At 40.4% G+C, this 19,312-nt stretch overlaps 2 protein-coding genes across 2 annotated transcripts; both read left to right on the top strand.

The window, feature by feature from the left end:
• Nucleotides 1-351: 351 nt before the first annotated feature.
• On the top strand, nt 352-1,038 carry LOC141632379 (uncharacterized). Its single transcript, XM_074444932.1, has one exon. The coding sequence runs from the start codon at nt 352-354 to the stop codon at nt 1,036-1,038; it is 687 nt and encodes a 228-aa protein (XP_074301033.1).
• Nucleotides 1,039-1,044: 6 nt separating this feature from the next.
• LOC141632378 (uncharacterized) lies at nt 1,045-2,298 on the top strand. The gene is made up of 4 exons (XM_074444931.1): nt 1,045-1,300; nt 1,387-1,530; nt 1,681-1,963; nt 2,100-2,298. Exons 1-4 carry the CDS (start codon nt 1,045-1,047, stop codon nt 2,296-2,298), a joined length of 882 nt encoding a protein of 293 aa, XP_074301032.1.
• The last annotated feature ends 17,014 nt before the right edge of the window (nt 2,299-19,312 follow it).

Raw genomic sequence — 19,312 nt, 5'->3', positions numbered from 1 at the left:
GGTCCTTGGCTAGTTTATGGTGATTTCAATGCTATTTGTAGTGTGGATGAAAGAATTGGCGGCAATTGTATGACTAGAGCTGACATTCTACCAATGCAGCAATTCTTACATGATTGTAATATGCAGGATATGAAAGCAACTGGGTCCTTCTATACTTGAACCAATAAGCATGAGGTTGGTGATAAGGTTTATAGTAGGATTGACAGGGCTTTTATTATTGATGATTGTGTTGATCAATATCCTAGGGGGTATGCAAGTTTCTTACCTGAAGGACTGTTTGATCACTGTCCTTGGGTGATTTAATCTGAGGAGCAATTTATTAGTAGGAATCGTCCCTTTAAGTACTTCAACATGTGGTCCATGGCCCCTAATTTTGAACAGATAGTGAAGAATGGTTGGTCTGCAACTGTGGATGGTACTCCTATGTTTCAAATAGTGACTAAGCTGAAGCTGTTGAAGAAGGATTTGAAAGCTCTCAATAGAGATCAATTCAGTGATGTGGAAAATCTTACCCATGTTACTGAATTATCTCTAAAGCATTTTCAGACTCTCTTGAGCAAAGATCCTCTGAATGAGGACCTTGTTAGTGCTGAAAAGGAATTTTCAAAGGAGTTGAGGTTTCTGAAGGAAGCAAGAGTCAAGTTTCTAAATCAAAAATCTAAAGAGAAGTGGATAAAAGATGGGGATGAGAATTCTGCTTATTTTCATACTAGTATTACAAGAAGAAGGGCTAGGAATAGGGTGTACCAGATTAGGGACATGCACAATACCTTGTGTTCTACCTATGAGGAGATTAAAAATGCTTTTGAGGTGTATTATAAGCATATTCTGGGTTCCTCTAAGCCTATGCAGAGGTTGAAAGAGGGCATTGTAAGAAATGGGAGATGTTTGCAACCTCATCATATTGCAAATCTGATGGCTCCTTTAACTGGTTTAGAAATGAAGACAGCTATGTATGATATTCTAGAGGATAAGGCTCTTGGACCTGACGGGTTTAGTAGTCAATTCTACAAGGACACCTGGCATATTACTGGGTAGTCTGTTATGAATGCTGTTAGAAATGTGTACCAGACTAGAAATCTTATCAAGCAAAGCAATAATACCATTATTACCTTGGTGCCAAAGGTAGATATTCCTGAAACTGTGATGCAGTATAGACCCATTGCCTATTGCAATACACTATACAAGTGTATTTCTAAAGTAATTTGCAACAGATTGAGCACTATACTGCCTGATATTGTGAGTACTTCACAAGGAACTTTCATCAAAGGAAGGGATATAGTAGGAAACATCCTTATCTGTCAGGATTTGATAAAATGTACAAGAGGAAGACCTGTTCTCCCAGAGTGCTAATGAAGATTGACCTACAAAAAGCTTATGATTCAGTGGAATGGGCTTTTGTGAATGATCTTTTGAAGGCCCTAGGTTTCCCTGCACAATTTATCAAGCTAGTTATGAATTGTGTGACTTCTCCGTCTTATTCAATTGCTTTAAATGGGGAGGTGTTTGGTTTTTTCAAAGGAAGGAGAGGTTTGAGGCAGGGTGATCCATTATCACCCCTACTTTTTACCTTGTGTTTGAATTACCTGAGTAGAATTTTGTGGGTGACTCAGAAACATGACAGATTCAAGTATCACCCTCTTTGTAAAAGTGTTCAGTTGAGTCATTTGTGTTTTGCAGATGATTTAATAATGTTTTGTACAGGAGACAAGGGGTTTGTGGAGCTTCTGATTCATGCCTATGATCTTTTCTCTAGGGCTTCTGGATTAGTGATGAACAAAGGGAAGTCTAATATCTATTTTAATGGTGTAAGTGAAGGGATTATTGCAGAGATTGAAGTAATGTCTGGTATGAAAAGGGGAACTATTCCTTTCAGATACCTGGGTGTGACAGTTTCTCCCAAAAGATTGTCTGTAATGGATTGCAATTGTCTAGTTGAGAAAGTGGTGGGGGAGAATAAGGGGTTTGAGCGCAAGGAAACTCTCATATGTTGGTCGTCTAGTGTTGATTGCTTCTGTTCTACATAACTTGCATTCCTATTGGGCACGGATTTTTATTATTCCAAAGACTGTTATTAACAGAATTGATGCAATGTGTAGGAAATTTTTGTGGCATGGACAAGAGACTAGAGAGAGTCCTGCTCTAGTGTCTTGGGATCTCATCTGCAGGCCAAAGAGACAAGGAGGTTTGAGGTTGAAGAATTTACACCTATGGAACATAGCAGCCATAGGCAAGTACATGTGGTGGATTGAGAGTAAAGAAGATCATTTATGGGTTAAGTGGGTGCATGCTGTGTAAATAAAGGATAGGGACTGGATGAGTTATGAGCCTGCTGCCTCTTCTAACTGGGCGTGGAGGAAGATCTGTCACACAAAGTCCACTCTGAAGCCTTTATTTCCTTCTGGCATTATTACCTATTCTATCAAGGAATGTTATAAATGGTTAACCCCTGCTGCTGAGCCTGTCAACTGGTTTCTTTGGGTGAGAAATAAGCTGATGTTACCAAAAACATACTTTCTTTGGATGGCTTGTCATCCAGCAGAGGCTGCTCACTCAAGACAGACTGCTTAGGATACAGATCATTTCAGGCAACCTTTGTTACTTATGTGGGATGCAGGAGGAGAGTCATCAGCATCTTTTCTTCGAATGTGTCTATAGTCATCAATGTTTATGTATGATTTCTGCCTGGGTGGGGATTCAGATACCCAAGCAGAACATAATCCAGTGGTGGATCAGTCTAAGAAGACGCTCTTTATCGCAGAAGCAGGTGATTGCTGCAGTCTGATATATCTTCTGTGGGAGTTGTCGGCTATAAGGCTTCTTAATTAGACCGGAATTGCTTTGTAATCGGCTTAAAAGCCAAGTTAGGGATAGAATTCGTTGTCTGAAAGTTGTTAGTAAGTGTAGAGCAACCAATATTTGGATGGGGGGCTTGCAACAAGTCACCATCTGAGTGTTAGGAAGCTTTGAGGTTTGTATGATGGAACTTTGCGATTAATATTAACTTACATTTTCCCAAAAAAAGTTTTCCATTAAAGTAGGAACCATTTTTCTAGGTTTTAGTTGTGCTTTAGTTGTTGCCTGACTTGTCCTAGTTATACCTAACATACGGCTGGCAAGTTATTCCTCCTGGTCTGGCCTGGATAGACAGCCTGGCCTGTCTTCCCCTCCTGGCTGGCACCTGCTCGGGTATTGTATGCTTTGTATTGGATTGCTTCCGTTTAGGCTAGGCTTGGTGTTTCTTTGCCTGATTATTGTCTGGTCAGGCAGGACAATTCTTGGCCCAACATTGTGAAACTAGGGAAAGGTTGTTTGATACCCGTCGTTGTGAGTACCAAAGATAAAATTTATAATCCAACTACAACTATAGACAGTGGTAGCAGGGTCGAACCACAGGGAGGCGAATGTAATTCATAATTGTCTAATTTCAGTCTAAGGTAACAATGATGTGGGGGTTTGATTGAATTGGTCTATAACTAATGAGCAATAAACTAAAGAAATGTATAAAATCAAATATAAAAAGGGGTACTAAGATGGTCGATTCACTCTAGTTTCGGCGGAAGCGGCTAGGTAGGTCTAAAACAAACACGTGAGACGGGAAAATAAGAGGTCCTCTCGGTCCACTCTCACAAGTAGCATCTTTCGATCTCGCTACAGGTCCCTAATATCACTAATACTAACTTTCGTCCTGAAAAGTGACTAAAAAGGCTAAACTAACTTATCTTTCGATCTCGTTAATCTAGTCGTCTTAATTAAGTAGGCTATCTCCCTTCCCTATCATTCGATCTTTATTGGGTCGGTCAAATCCTATACATTCAACTAGTCGCGTGCACTCGATTCGTCAAATATAGAAGTTAAATTAATTAAGACGAAGAAATCTCAGCGTGGCCAGTCGATCGACCAGGGAACCCAGTCGATCGACCGATATGCGATTTAGGGTCTACAATCTAATGGCGCCTAATCCTACAGTTCCCCTACATCCTAGCACGAGGTATTTAGCTACTCATGATATTGGTAAAAACAACAACAAGATTAACGAAATAGACTACTGAATTCATGCTTAAATTAACGGAACAAAAGATTAGCATAAAACGATAATTATGGCTTCAGGAAACTAATCTATCAATTCTAACTACAAACGAATTAAGCAATAAAAATGAAATAGTGAATAAAGGAATACCAGTAGAAGAATTGCAGGAAGAAAGATCTGAAAATCGAATGACAATGTAACTTTTATTGAAAGAAATATTTGTAAACTAAAGAACCCTAATAAATTTCGTGATCTAACACTGATAAAAACTGAATGACTGTTCTCAAAACCTAGCATACGTTATATAGAATACAACGTAGTTCTTATTGTCAAAACCTAACTACTATGGGCTTGCTGTTGGGGCTGGTGTCCTCCACAGTTAGTGCAATGACATATAAATCTCTAAAAGGATCAAAGGGTATACTTTTGTAATATTATCAGTTGGTCCACGTTTATCAATAACGGTTGGCTTGCTAGATAAGTTTGACGTTATTGTCATACAGATGGCGGTGATCAACTGGTCCCTAAAAGTCACACCCATAGGATACGTTTGAGAGATGTGACGGTATGAAAATACAGTCATGTTGATGCCTAATATGACTAAACGGTTAGTCGGAGTTATTGACTAATAATTAGTCAAACGCGATGTTGAGATATTTATTTAATACGGATTAAATAATACTGGCTAAGGTGAATTAAGCGGTTAATTCGTAAATAGAATATAAACGGTTATATTTAATTAATGTATATTGAATTGATTAATTATACAATATTGTCATTGTCGGACAAGTATTAATATGTCGACTGATTCATGTTATTAGTGGATATTTTAATATCCGATAACGGATAACGATTTATGATTAAAACCCGTCATATACATTTAGCAAAACGAGTCGGACCACGAGTTAAATAAGGAGAAAGTGGAAAGCCCACTCCCTCCCTTAGCATTCGATCGACCGAATAGAACAAAAGGAGAGTCCTTCTCTCCTTTTGACCTAATCCTTCTCATTTGAAGAAAAATTAGGGTTTTGGAGTCTTTTTCTCTGAAATTCTAGATCTCACATCAAAAACCTCACAAAAGCTCTCTCAATATTGCAAGGCAATCAGAGAGCAATTTCTAGCACAAGGGGCATAGTCTCAGACGATCTTGGGTGCAACGATTAGGAGGAAATCTGCGTTGATTTCTGTTCTTAGGCCGTTTTGCACAGGACCCGAGGTTGATTCTTATTCTTTTATCGCTTCTCTTGTTTTTCGTTTATGACCATTAATCTCATGATAAATTACGTTATAGTCCTTAATTTTAAGGGGTTTTATACGGATATTACCCTACAAGTGGTATCAGAGTGAGGCCACGTAAATTTTTCATCGTGATTTTCATAAAACGATTTGAATCGATATTTTTTTTGCCTTGAAAACCGTGACATGTGGGTCACGTTTGATCAGTCGATCGAGGACTGTAGTGTCTCGATCGATTGGTTTTGTTTTCGATTTGTTTTTTGCATATTGTTATCATAAACGGTCTTTATAGCAATATGTTAAGGTTTTGTCAATTGTAGATATAATTTTATACGAATTAGGTCAAAAATTGCAATTGGTTTTGTTTTGTCAAATCGATTTCACGAGGGTTTTTTTTACCCGATTGAGTACTCGCAGTACTTGATCGTTTTTTTTAAAAAAAAAAAAAAAAAAAAACCCTAACCGTTCGATCGGGTGAAAAGTGTTTTGGCAGCGCAGAAAAATTATTTTTCCGAGTTTTAATTCTTCCTTTTTGGCCATAAAATGTACATTATACGGATTATGTACACTCGCTTGATTGTGAAACGGTTCACACACGTACCATTTAGTTATTTTAAAGCGGTTTAAATTAACGGATTGTAATGGATTAAAATTAAGTTGATAAAAGCGGTTTTGTCATATAATTTTAAGCGTTAAAAGGTGGTTTGGATAAATTTAACATAATTACGGAATTATGTCACGAATAATTTTTGTTTTAGTTGATGCAACTTTTATTTATCGTTACTTTTGAATGCCATGAATGTTTTTATTACGTATTTAATTTTACAAACGGTTGTAACTTAGTGTGGCCTTAGTAGATCGTGTTACCGTAATGATGGAACACGGTCTTGTTTGTATTTTGAGATCTCGCATCTCCGTTTTGGATTTTTCCTTGTAATTACAGTTTTAATTTAGAATGTAAATAGGTTTATATTTTGTAAATTTTAAATTGTAATTTTGAGAAGACCAAAGATGGAGATCAAATGCTCACTCCCATTGCATGGATTAAGGTGGAACATCAAGACAAGCTTCTCGGGTCCAACGGTGGATTCCAAAGTTGTATTATGTTTATCTTGCTAGGATAGGCCACACTAGGACTTTTATTTACGTTTTTTTTTGTATGTTTTTCATCGTAACGATAGTTTGCATCATATTCCGCCTAAAACCAAACCACCTAATATTTGCATGAAAACTGACTCATATAGAGGTTGCGCGTTAGTTTTCTATGACATACAGATGTCACACGGACTTAATAAGCCATCACCTAAGTTAATTCATTCACGTAATGCTAGATTTTCGTTCACTTTAAATGAATTAAAACTAAGTTGATGGGATCTTCCTCGTATAACAAAAAATTGAGAATAGTCTTTATAGGTCAAACTCCAATGAATCCCTTCTTCGTCGGTAGGCATAATATGACCCCTTCTACGTCGGGTAAGTTGGAACTGATTGACCTATTTTATCTCAACACTATGGTCACTGGTACGATCCTGTGATTATGGTGGACTAAAGATAGGATTTACGGAAATCTATCGACCAAGAGTTCTAACGGTAGAACTAGCCAAACAGTTGGCTTATCAATTTACGGAAATTGAGTCTTGGGATCATTTGTATAATTCTTGAGGTAGATCGATTATACAAGTGCAATGAGTCTACACGTTAAAATGAATTTTAAATAGACTTATATCACCTCGATGAGTTGCTTATTTCGTTTTGTTTTTCTTTCTTTTTGATGTAGAACACGATCATTTAAACCGCTAATAACAAAATGGTGGCCGTCATCGACGACCCAATGCCAAGTGCCACATTGGACCGTGAGTCCTGGCTTTGGATCTTCATGAATCGGATGAATCGGTCTACTCGATCAAGAATGATGGATCAAACTTCGCGGATCGGGAGGCGGCATTACGGAATGCGCCATTGCCGACGGGAAGCTCAAATATCCGATAGAGCCCATCCCGCCAAACCCAAGCCCCACGCCGGAGCTAACGAGATCGCCACGTATAGCGATTTCGTCATGGAAACGGGTGCGATAAAGAACGTACTCATTTTTGCAATGGAATCCAATTTGCATAAACGCTTCATAGCCCAAGGTGCAAACAAGATTTTCACCACGCTCACTAAGGAATTCTCGAAAGCACCGAGAATCGTGACCTATGAGCATACCTATCGCTTCTTTGAGGCGAAACTCCAGAAGGGCCAACCGGTTAGCCCACACATTCTCAAAGATGATTGAGAATGTCGAGAAACTGGAGGCACTTGATTGTAAGATCAGCGAGAACATCGTGATCGACCGCATGCTTCATTCACTCCACGATGGTTTTGCGCTCTTTAGAGCCAATTACTATATGAATGATTTGAAGAAAAGTCCTCATGCACTACACTCCCTTCTCGTATGCACGAGAAGGACATGAAGTTTAGTGGGAGCCTGAAACAGGATGTTCTCGTTGTGTCAAACAAGGGCAAGGGTAAGGGCAAAGCTCAGGCAGACCTAGCAAGTAGGGTGTCGAAGTTTAAGAAGTCGGGATCAGGTAAGAGTGGGCCTGGTGAGTCGAGCACCTCACTAGGCGCGACAAAGAGCAAGGACGGTAACATAGAATGTCATCACTGCCACAAGACTGGGCATTGGAGGCGTACACGTCCTGTATACCGTGAGGACATAAAAGCAGGTCGCGTTACTCCTGTTGGTGTGTCTACTTCTTCTTCTTTTCTTCATATGATTGAGATTAACCACGCAAGTTACGGAACTTGGGTACTAGATACTGGTTGTGGTTCTCATCTGTGCAATCATGTGCAGGGCCTCCGAAACATCGAACCCCTTGTAAAGGGTGAGGTGGACCTGCGTGTCGGGAATGGAGAACGAGTGGCTGCCGTCTCGAGGGGAACATATGTGATCCAGCTTCCTAGCGGATTTGAGTTATTTTTATATAACTGCTATTATGTACCCAGTTTTTCTAAAAACATTATTTCAGTTTCTGCACTTGACAAACTTGGTTTTTCATTTGTAATAGAGAATAATAGCTGTGTTTTCTCATTACACGATATGATTTATGGCAAGGCAGTCTCCATGAATGGAATTTATGTTTTAGATCAGACCACCGAAATATTACACGTAATGAATAAGAAGTTAAAAGTTGGTGACAAAGATCAAACTTATCTATGGTAATCGCCGTATGGGACACATTAATGAGAAACGCGTTAAACAGCTCATACAGAATGGAGCTATCTCGGCCTTTGATTTTGAATCATTTGGCACGTGTGAATCATGTCTCATTGGTAAGATGACTCGAATTTCCTTCAAAGGTGTTGGAATGCGCGCTGCTGACCTATTAGGACTCATACATACGGATGTGTGTGGACCTATGTCAATCACCGCACGAGAAGGCTATAGGTATTTCATCACTTTCACGGACGATTTAAGTAGATATGGATATGTCTACTTAATGAAGCATAAAAGTGAGTCCTTTGAGAAATTCAAAGAATACCAGAATTGGGTACAGAACCAACTGGGTAGAAAGATTAAAACACTACGATCAGATCATGGTGGCGAGTATCTTTCACACGAGTTTGATCAACACCTTAAGGACTGTGGGATTGTCTTACAGTTAACTCCACCTGGAACACCTCAGTTGAATGGTGTGTCCGAACGGAGAAATTGAACACTACTTGATATGGTTCGATCCATGATGAGTCACACCGTATTGCCTGATTCATTGTGGGGTTATGCTCTTCTGTCAGCTACTCTAATACTTAAATCGAAGTCCGTCTAAAGCTGTTGACAAGACTCCATATGAACTATGGAAGGGAACGGTCCCTAACTTGTCCGTTATACGGGTTTGGGGCTGCGAGGCTTATGTCAAGTGGAGACACGAGGATAAGCTCGGCCCACGATCGGTCAAGACGTACTTTATAGGTTATCCTAAAGGAACATTTGGTCATTACTTCTATTCGCTAACCGAACAACGTGTATTTGTTGCGGCTTGTGCGACATTCTTAGAGAAGGAGTTTCTCGAGAACGCGAGGAGTAATAGAACCTTCGAACTGTCGGAGATTCCAGAACCAAATGCCGAGCAACCATTGGAGGAACCAATTCCTTCAATCCCGGCTGCGGTTAGTATTCCTGAGGAACCTAGGAGATCGGGTAGAGTCTCTATTCCTCCGGACAAATACATTGGTATGGTCGAGGAACATGACATAGATGACATTCTGCTCTTAACGAGTAGTGAACCCGCAACCTATAAAGGTGCCATGACTAGTTCCAACTCAAAGCTATGGCTTGAGGCCATACAATCCGAGATAGACTCCATGTATGAGAACAACGTATGGGATCTTGTTGACTTGCCTGCTAAGGTTCGTCCCCTTCAATGCAAATGGCTTTACAAGATAAAGCATTCTGTGGAAGGTCAACAAGATATCTATAAAGCACGACTAGTTGCTAAAGGTTTCACCCAAGTGCCGGGTTTGCACTACGATTAAATTTTTGCACCCGTAGTCATGCTGCGTTCCATTCGGATTATCTTAGCGATTGCCGCTTTTCATGACTATGAAATTTGGCAGATGGATGTGAAAACCGCCTTCTTAAACGGTTATTTGGAGGAAGAGTTGTACATGGTACAACCCGAAGGTTTCATAGATCCTGAACATCCTAAGAAAGTGTGCAAGCTTAAGCGTTCCATTTATGGACTTAAGCAAGCTTCTCGGAGTTGGAATCATCGTTTCGACCAAGTGATAAAGAAAATGGATTTACTCGATCGGTCGAGGAACCATGTCTATATATCAAGTCGAGTGGGAGCAAGATTGTCTTCCTAATATTGTATGTTGATGATATACTCCTGATTGGGAATGACATACCTCTCTTAACTTCCGTAAAAGTATGGTTGAAGAACCATTTCCAGATGAAAGATCTGGGTGAGGCACAAAGAATTTTGGGCATCCGTATCTATCGAGATAGATCACGTCGAATGTTATCTCTCTCAGAGTCTTATATAGACAAGATTCTAGAGAGATTCAAAGCATGACTAACTCCAAAAGGGGTTTCTTCCTATGGCTCCAGGGGTGCATTTGAGCAAGTCTCAGGCACCAAAGACACCGGAAGAGATAGAGCGCATGACCCGGATTCCTTATGCTTCGGCTATAGGATCAATCATGTATGCCATGATATGCACACGTCCGGACGTGGCATATGCATTGAGTATGACAAGTCGATTCCAATAGCATCCAGGTGAATCACATTGGATGGCTGTCAAGAACATTCTTAAGTACCTACAGAGGACTAAAGATTGGGCATTGACTTATGGAGGCGAACAAAAGCTATGCGCAACCGGTTCATGAGATGCTAGCTTCCAAACGGATCGAGATGACTCAAATCTCGTCTGGATTCATTTTTACTCTTAATGGCGCCGATCATTTGGAAGATTTCCAAACAAAGTGTTACAGCAGATTCTACGACTGATTCCGAGTACTATGCCGCGTCTGAAGCTGCAAAGGAAGCGATATGGATGCGTCAATTCTTACATGGACTATCTGTAGTGCCTAGTTCGAATGACCCGATCACCATCTATTGGGACAATAGAGGTTCCATCTTCCAGGCTAAGGAGCCTAAGTCTAGCAACAAGTCTAGACATGTACAATGGAAAGCTCATCTAATCCGAGATTACGTGAAGCAAAAGGAGGTAGTGATAGAAAAGATTGCTACAGATGATAATATAGCAGATCCTCTCACTAAACCATTACGACAAGATAAGCATGAAGGGCATGTTATTTCCATGGGAATTAAACGTGTTCCTGAGTTGTAGTACTCTTTTATGGATTAGATTCATTTTCTCGTGTACTCTATACGACATCATCGTTTTGATATTTATATATTTTGTTTTTCATGTGGAGTTGTACGACAATCTTGAACACCACAAAGTGAACTGAACAAACATTATATTTTTGGTCCTTAATTGCCCATGTGAGCTGATAACTCTGGCAATTATTTTGTGACGTTGGTTGATGGTGAGTTCAACGAGCCATAAGTCAAACGATTGACTGACCAATCACAGAGGCGAGTTATACGGATATCTCATAGGACACAATTGTGACAACGACGTGGAGTCCTAAATGTTTTATAACATTCGGTGCCAGGTCGTGGATAGGACCTCCATGGTGATCCTAAGAGTCGATTCTTTTGACTATTGACTGTCTCTTGAGATTAAGGCAGATTTTGGGTGACTTTGGTTTCTTTCTCACGGTCATCCGTAACAGGGGGCCAAGTAGATTTTTTCTGGGTCATTTCATACTGTGCTTAGATCGGCAGGAGTCGAGTTGAAGGAAATATTCAGCCTTTATCAGGTACTCGATATTTCTCAGGGCCACTCGAGGAGTCAGAATCGAAATGCATGGCCATGCTCGAATACGGATTCGTTTTATCAATTAAGTTACTCTCTAGTCGGGGAAACCACTCTTGATACATATCGATTGTAAAATACGACCTTGCGGATACGGATCTGCAAATTGTTTTACATTGAGTGGGAGAAAATTTAAATGGATATGAGAATCGGTTATCGCGCATACACTTGTACGGAGAAGTGGGAGTTTGTTGGAGCCGGTGTCCTCCAGTCAGTGCGGATAACGTTATTGCACGTACATTTGTACGGACAAGTGGGAGCTTGTTGGGGCTGGTGTCCTCCACAGTTAGTGCAATGACATATAAATCTCTAAAAGGATCAAAGGGTATACTTTTGTAATATTATCAGTTGGTCCACGTTTATCAATAACGGTTGGCTTGCTAGATAAGTTTGACGTTATTGTCATACAGATGGCGGTGATCAACTGGTCCCTAAAAGTCACACCCATAGGATACGTTTGAGAGATGTGACGGTATGAAAATACAGTCATGTTGATGCCTAATATGACTAAACGGTTAGTCGGAGTTATTTACTAATAATTAGTCAAACGCGATGTTGAGATATTTATTTAATACGGATTAAATAATACTGGCTAAGGTGAATTAAGCGGTTAATTCGTAAATTGAATATAAACGGTTATATTTAATTAATGTATATTGAATTGATTAATTATACAATATTGTCATTGTCGGACAAGTATTAACATGTCGACTGATTCATGTTATTAGTGGATATTTTAATATCCGATAACGGATAACGATTTATGATTAAAACCCGTCATATACATTTAGCAAAACGAGTTGGACCACGAGTTAAATAAGGAGAAAGTGGAAAGCCCACTCCCTCCCTTAGCATTCGGTCGACCGAATAGAACAAAAGGAGAGTCCTTCTCTCCTTTTGACCTAATCCTTCTCATTTGAAGAAAAATTAGGGTTTTGGAGTCTTTTTCTCTGAAATTCTAGATCTCACATCAAAAACCTCACAAAAGCTCTCTCAATATTGCAAGGCAATCAGAGAGCAATTTCTAGCACAAGGGGCATAGTCTCAGACGATCTTGGGTGCAACGATTAGGAGGAAATCTGCGTTGATTTCTGTTCTTAGGCCGTTTTGCACAGGACCCGAGGTTGATTCTTATTCTTTTATCGTTTCTCTTGTTTTTCGTTTATGACCATTAATCACATGATAAATTACGTTATAATCCTTAATTTTAAGGGGTTTTATACGGATATTACCCTACACTTACTTATTCTCGATCTTTTAATTCACGCAGATTAGTGGCTTGGTCGATCGACCACCGAGGCCTGTCGATCGACTGGTAAGCTCTGAACAGTGGCTCCTAGAAGTCGTGGTATGGTCGATCGACCATAGGTGGCGGTCGATCGACTGCTTTAACTGATACTTGACTTCTAAATTCTCGTGGATTTGTCTTTCTGGCCTTGAAATGCGCACCAAGCTCGTTCCTTAAGTAAATACTTCACGTCAAAATGCAATGTAAGATATTTGGGGACGGATTTAGCTCAATATCTACTCATTTCCTCATAAATCTGCAATATTACATAAAAATACGAAAGTAGACGAAATGGGGCAAATAGTGGCTTTAAACTACATAAATGAGCTTTGAAATGCGTGTAAAATAGGGTGTAAAACATCATATAATTGACACGCATCAAACTTCCCCAAACCAAACCCTTGCTTGTCCCCAAGCAAGAACTAGACTTGATCCTAAAACCTAATGGAACGAGTTCAATCTCAGAGCGAAATGCACACTGAATAGCCTAAACCAATTTAATGCAACTAACAATCAATTAGTAGTGTGAATCATGCAAACGAGTTATGTGGTCATCATAAACTGCTGAACCATAAACTGTAGAGACTTATCAATTTGGACTCTCACGGGTCGCTCAAATTACTCAATAAAAACAGGTGAGTAATGTAAAGATAGAAAGAATTCATTTTGTTAGTGACACTCACCTAACTACGACCTATAAGAACATGCATGCAAAATAATATAAAAGTAATCTCTACAACCGTACATATGCATTCCAACCAAACAGAAGACCATGACACATGCCGAGGTAAATATGGATATGTGAAATAATGGGCAGGAAGGGCAACACATTTATGGGAATGTGGGGGTACAGGTGATCAAGCTAGTACCGAAACAAACCATATGACAACATCCTTCTTCTTGCTCAAAATTCAATCGATACGGTGCTGTAGCAAGCACAAAACTCACAATCTCCGTAATAAATCAACTCCCCATATGATACAAATGAAACATGGGAGCAAAAATCGCCATCTGAATAAAGACTTGAATCATGCGAATTGATTTCCTTTCTTTCTCGGGCTTCGGTCGATCGACCAAGTAGAGCGGTCGATCGACGGTCGATCGACCGGCTTAAACAGTATAGACTCTTTTTTTCTTTCTTTTTCGAATCATTTTTCTTTTTTTCTTTTTTATTTGTTCCTTTCTTTCTTTCCTTTTTCCATTTTCCCAACGACACCTCAAAATGAGCATAGCTACCAAAAATGAAGTAACAATCCCAAAACTAAACTACTAGCTTGACAAGGGCAGGCTAAATGTCGGATGTAGTTAATGGGACAAAAAGGCTATTTTTGGCAGTGTGGAGCTTATGGGTAAAATGAGAAAAGGGGGACCTCTACCACATGTGTCAACTAACCACAGACCGAATGCGCACATGTATTAAGCAGATTAAGTTCATATTTATGCAAATAATGAAACATGTCTCATAAGGAGTACTACTCACAATCCTAGATAAACTGGTCATAGATGACACTAGTTATAAGCTCTAATAACTCAGAAAATATAAGTAGTTTGCCAAAATTCTAAGTCAAGTCTCAAGTTCAGCAAATAATTTAATGAAAATTCGTAGACTATGCATATACGATTCTACTAATAACATGTCAATTAGCAAGGCTTAGGCGATAAAACATATGAAAATGCAATGTCATCATTGAAATACTACCGTTCCGACTCGACCTATATGCTAAAATAAACGTGAATTTTTTTTGAATTTTTTCAATTTTTTTGAATTTTCTATATATATAAGGGAAATTAAATAAACAATGCAAACTGAAATGCAATAAAACATATGAATGCGACGCAAAACCCTTCCCCAAACCAAATCACACAATGTCCCCATTGTGCAAAATCATGTAATGAAATAAAAGAGAAACGGGAATTTGCGTTAAATTAAACAAACAAGACAGGAAGTGGAAATCGGGAACTCACAAGACTTTAAGCGCAGCAAAAGGAAACCTCCCCAAACCAGCGTGAGCTAGGAGGTTTCAGTAGCCAGCAGTGGTACCAATAGGTACCTGAAAAGACAACAGTACCACGCATAAAACGAGAAAACAATGTTGAAGCGGTAATTATGTGCAAAATTAAGAAAATGGAAGAAATCAGAGATATGACGGAAAATAAAGTAGAGTAGAAAACTCCCTTAATTCCGCAAATCGACCAAACACAGCAGGGGAGTGATCGTGAACAGGTACAACAGCGTCCTCGGTCGATAGACCACATTACTCAGTTGATCGACCAATGTGTCAGGAACAGAAGCTCCTGGAACTGTGCAGCTCAGTCGATCGACCATAAGGGTCAGTTGATCGACTGGAAATACTGCTGTAACTTTCTGACTTCTCAATTAGCTCAATAACTTGAGCTATCAAGGTCTATAAACCTGCAAACACACATAATAACGCGCCCAAAATTGCGCAAAACCCAAAGTAACGGCAGAAAGTGTATAAAATCCTAAGCAAACTTAAACTGCGAAGTCTCGCGCACACAAAACAATAAATAAAAAGGTTCAACAAAAGCAATAAAATGTAAATGTTTTTGAAGAAGCCTCAACCAACTAATAGTTGATCAAGAACGGCCATGGAATGGCCCACTTGACTGGCTTCTGGCTACAAGAGATAGCCTCAACAGTGCTCATCTTCTCAGCGGCACTCTTCTCAATTCCAACATCCGTCAAGCTTAACGGATCAACATGTCGGATATCTTTCCACTCAATGACCTCCTCTGACTCGTCGGAATCCAAATCGGACTCTGTTGCTTTAACTGGCTCATCCTCAGTGCCATAGCTAAGGCATTCTAGACCACCTCTTTGAACGATCGGCTCCTTCACAGCTGGAGCAACATGCCAATGTAAAGGAATACCAGTAGAAGAATTGCAGGAATAAAGATCAGAAAGCTAAATGCCAATGTAACTTTTATTGAAAGAAATATTTGTAAACTAAAGAACCCTAATAAATTTCGTGATCTAACACTGATAAAAACTGAATGACTATTCTCAAAACCTAGCATACGTTATATAGAATACAACGTAGTTCTTATTGTCAAAACCTAACTACTATGGGCTTGCTTATTCTCGATCTTTTAATTCACGCAGATTAGTGGCTTGGTCGATCGACCACTGAGGCCGGTCTACCGAGTTGTAAGCTCTGAACAGTGGCTCCTAGAAGTCGTGGTATGGTCGATCGACCATAGGTGGCGGTCGATCGACTGCTTTAACTGATACTTGACTTCTAAATTCTCGTGGATTTGTCTTTCGGGCCTTGAAATGCGCACCAAGCTCGTTCCTTAAGTAAATACTTCACGTCAAAATGCAATGCAAGATATTCGGGGACGGATTTAGCTCAATATCTACTCATTTCCGCATAAATCTGCAATATTACATAAAAATACGAAAGTAGACGAAATGGGGCAAATAGTGGCTTTAAACTACATAAATGAGCTTTGAAATGCATGTAAAATAGGGTGTAAAACATCATATAATTGACACGCATCATTGTTGTTGCTAAGGTTCAAGGGTAGTTTTTCTTGAGTTGGTCTAGGTTGGTTGGGTTTGTGAAGTCCACCCCGTCTAGGTCACACAATCTCAAGGCGCCCCCCGAAAGGATTTTCTTGACCAGGTATGGCCCGACCCAATTGGATTTGAATTTCCCCCTCAGATCGACGGGTAACGGTGCTCGAACCGACATGAGGACCAAGTCGCCTTCTTTGATGTTTCTGGGTTTGACTTTTTTATTGAATGCCCGTTGTATACGTCGTTGGTATAGCTAGACATTATGCAAGGCGTTGAGTCGCCGTTCATCTAGGATTGTGAGTTGCTCAAACCTTCGACGGGTCCATTCCACCTCAGGGACTTGGCTTTCTAGTAGGATGTGTAGAGATGGGACTTCCAACTCCACTGGTTGTACTGCCTCTAAACCGTATGCTAGGTAGAAGGGAGTTTCTCCTGTTGGTGTTGGAATGGAGGTTCGGTATCTCCATAGTGCGAATGGGAGTTTGCTCGGCCAATCGCAATAATTGTCATGCATCTTTTTGATGATGGTGACGAGTGTTTTGTTTGCTGCCTCTCCCTCTCCATTAGCTTGGGGACAACAAGGGGACGAGCGGTACCGCTTGATCTTGTATATATCTAGCAATGCTTGCGTTTCGGCTCGTAAGTGGGAGCCTTGATCACTGATGATTTCATGGGGTACCCTATATCTGCAGATGATGTTGTCTTCAATGAACTTGGCCACTTGTTTAATGGTCAAGATTGCATAGGATTGTGCTTCAACCCATTTGGTGAAGTAGTTGATTGCGATAAGGACAAAGCAATGTCCTTTGGTGCCTGTCGGATTGACTTTGCCGATTATGTCGATGCCCCAGGTCGAGAAAGGCCAGGGTAATGTGATGGTGTATAAAAGGGATGGTGGTATGTGTTGTATGTTGGCGAAGATTTGGCAATTATGGCAATGTTTGACGTAGTTTCTGCAATCGGCGTCCATGATGGTCCAGTAGTAGCCTAACCGCATGATTTTTCGGGCTAGCATAATTGCGCTCATGTGAGGGCCACATTATCCGTCCTGGAATTCTTCCATGACTTTCTTTGCTTTGTTGTGGTCAATGCAAACGAATTGTGATGCAAGTAAACGGATGGTTCTTTGTCCTCTTGTATTAGAGTTGGGAAGGAATTCATTTTTGGTTTTGTAGTTGAGGATGGCTTGGTACCAAGGTTCGACATGGTTTTCCTCTTCATTATTGATGGCGTAGATGTGAGCTGGCCCGCTCTTTCTTTCTACACACAAGGGCATGGATGTCATGTCGTCAAGTATGTTGACAAGCACGGTAAGTTTTGCTAGGGCATCGATAAATTGGTTTTCTTCACGTGGCAAGTGGAAGTAGTCGATTCCGTTGAAGAATTCAGCCTCCTGGTTAATTTTTGCTTGGTATGGTGCTAGGCTGTCGCTTCGGATTTTTTATGATTCGGACACTTAATTGATGATGAGTGAGTAGTCGCCATGGACTCTCAACCTCTTGATGCCAAGTGTTATGGCTGATTATAGGCCGATGATGCATGCTTTGCATTTGGCTGCATTGTTGGTGATGCCGAAGTCTTGTTTGACTAAGATCGGAACATGTCCCCCTCATGGCAATATTAGAAGGATTCCTACCACGACCCTCTCAGGTTTGATGCACCATCGAAGTATAGGTCCCATGCGTCGGTGTCGGCATAAAGGATGTCTTCGTCAGGAAATCGGCGACTACCCTTAATAACCTCGAGGGGTACGAATTTGAGGTCAAATTCGAAAAGCATAAGTGTCCACCTGGAAAACCTTCCGTTTAACACGGGCTTTTCGAAGATGTATTTGACGGGGTCCATCTTGGAGTAGATATAAACTATATAGCTGAGCATGTAATGTCGTAGCTTCTTTGTCGACCAAACCATGGGAGACATGTCTTCTCCATTTGGGTGTACTTTGTTTCGTATTCGATGAACTTTTTGCTAATGTAGTAGATGGCTCGTTCTTTGTCGTCGACTGTTTGTGCTAACATTGCTCCCATGGCCGTGTCGGTAATGGTCAGGTATAGTGATAAGGGAATTCCCTGCTGAGGTGGCATGAGGACAGGAGGTGTGGACAAAATTTCCTTTATCCTGTCGAAGGCTTTTTGGCAATCGTCGTCCCAATTGGTGTAATCGGTGGCGCGAAGCTTCTTAAAGATAGGTTCACAAATCTTAGTGAGCTTGGCTATGAAGCGGTTGATGTATTGGACTTGACCGAGAAATCCCCGAATCTCCTTCTCGTTTTTAGGTCGAGGCATTTGTTGGAGAACTTTGATTTTTGTGGGATTGATTTTGATGCCTCTTTTGCTGACAACGTGTCCCAAGAGTTTACCGGAGGTGACCCCGAATGCAGACTTCTAAGGATTTAGTCTCATGTTATATTTCTGAAGGCAAGTGAAGAATTTTCGAAGGGCGATGATGTGGTTGTCTCGCTCTTTCGATTTGACGATCCTGTCATCGACATATACCTCTACTTTCTTGTGCATCATGTCGTGTAGGAGAGTGGTGGCGGTTCTTTGCTAGGTTGCTCTGGCGTTGATCAGGCCGAAGGGCATGATAGTGTAGTACTGTGTACCCCACTACGTAGTGAATGCAGTTTTGTGCATGTCTTCCTCAGCCATTTTAATTTGGTTGTACCCAGCATACCCTTCCATGAATGATAATAGGGCGTGCTCGGCGGTGTTGTCTACCAAGATGTCAACATGTGGGAGAGGGAAGTTGTCTTTTGGACTTGCTTTGTATAGGTCTCTGAAGTCGACGCA

The sequence above is a fragment of the Silene latifolia genome, chromosome Y (assembly GCF_048544455.1).
Source record: "Silene latifolia isolate original U9 population chromosome Y, ASM4854445v1, whole genome shotgun sequence".
NCBI classification, from domain to species: Eukaryota; Viridiplantae; Streptophyta; class Magnoliopsida; order Caryophyllales; family Caryophyllaceae; genus Silene; species Silene latifolia.
The sequence above is the reverse complement of the archived record's forward strand: the minus strand, read 5'-3'. Positions and strand labels throughout refer to the sequence as shown.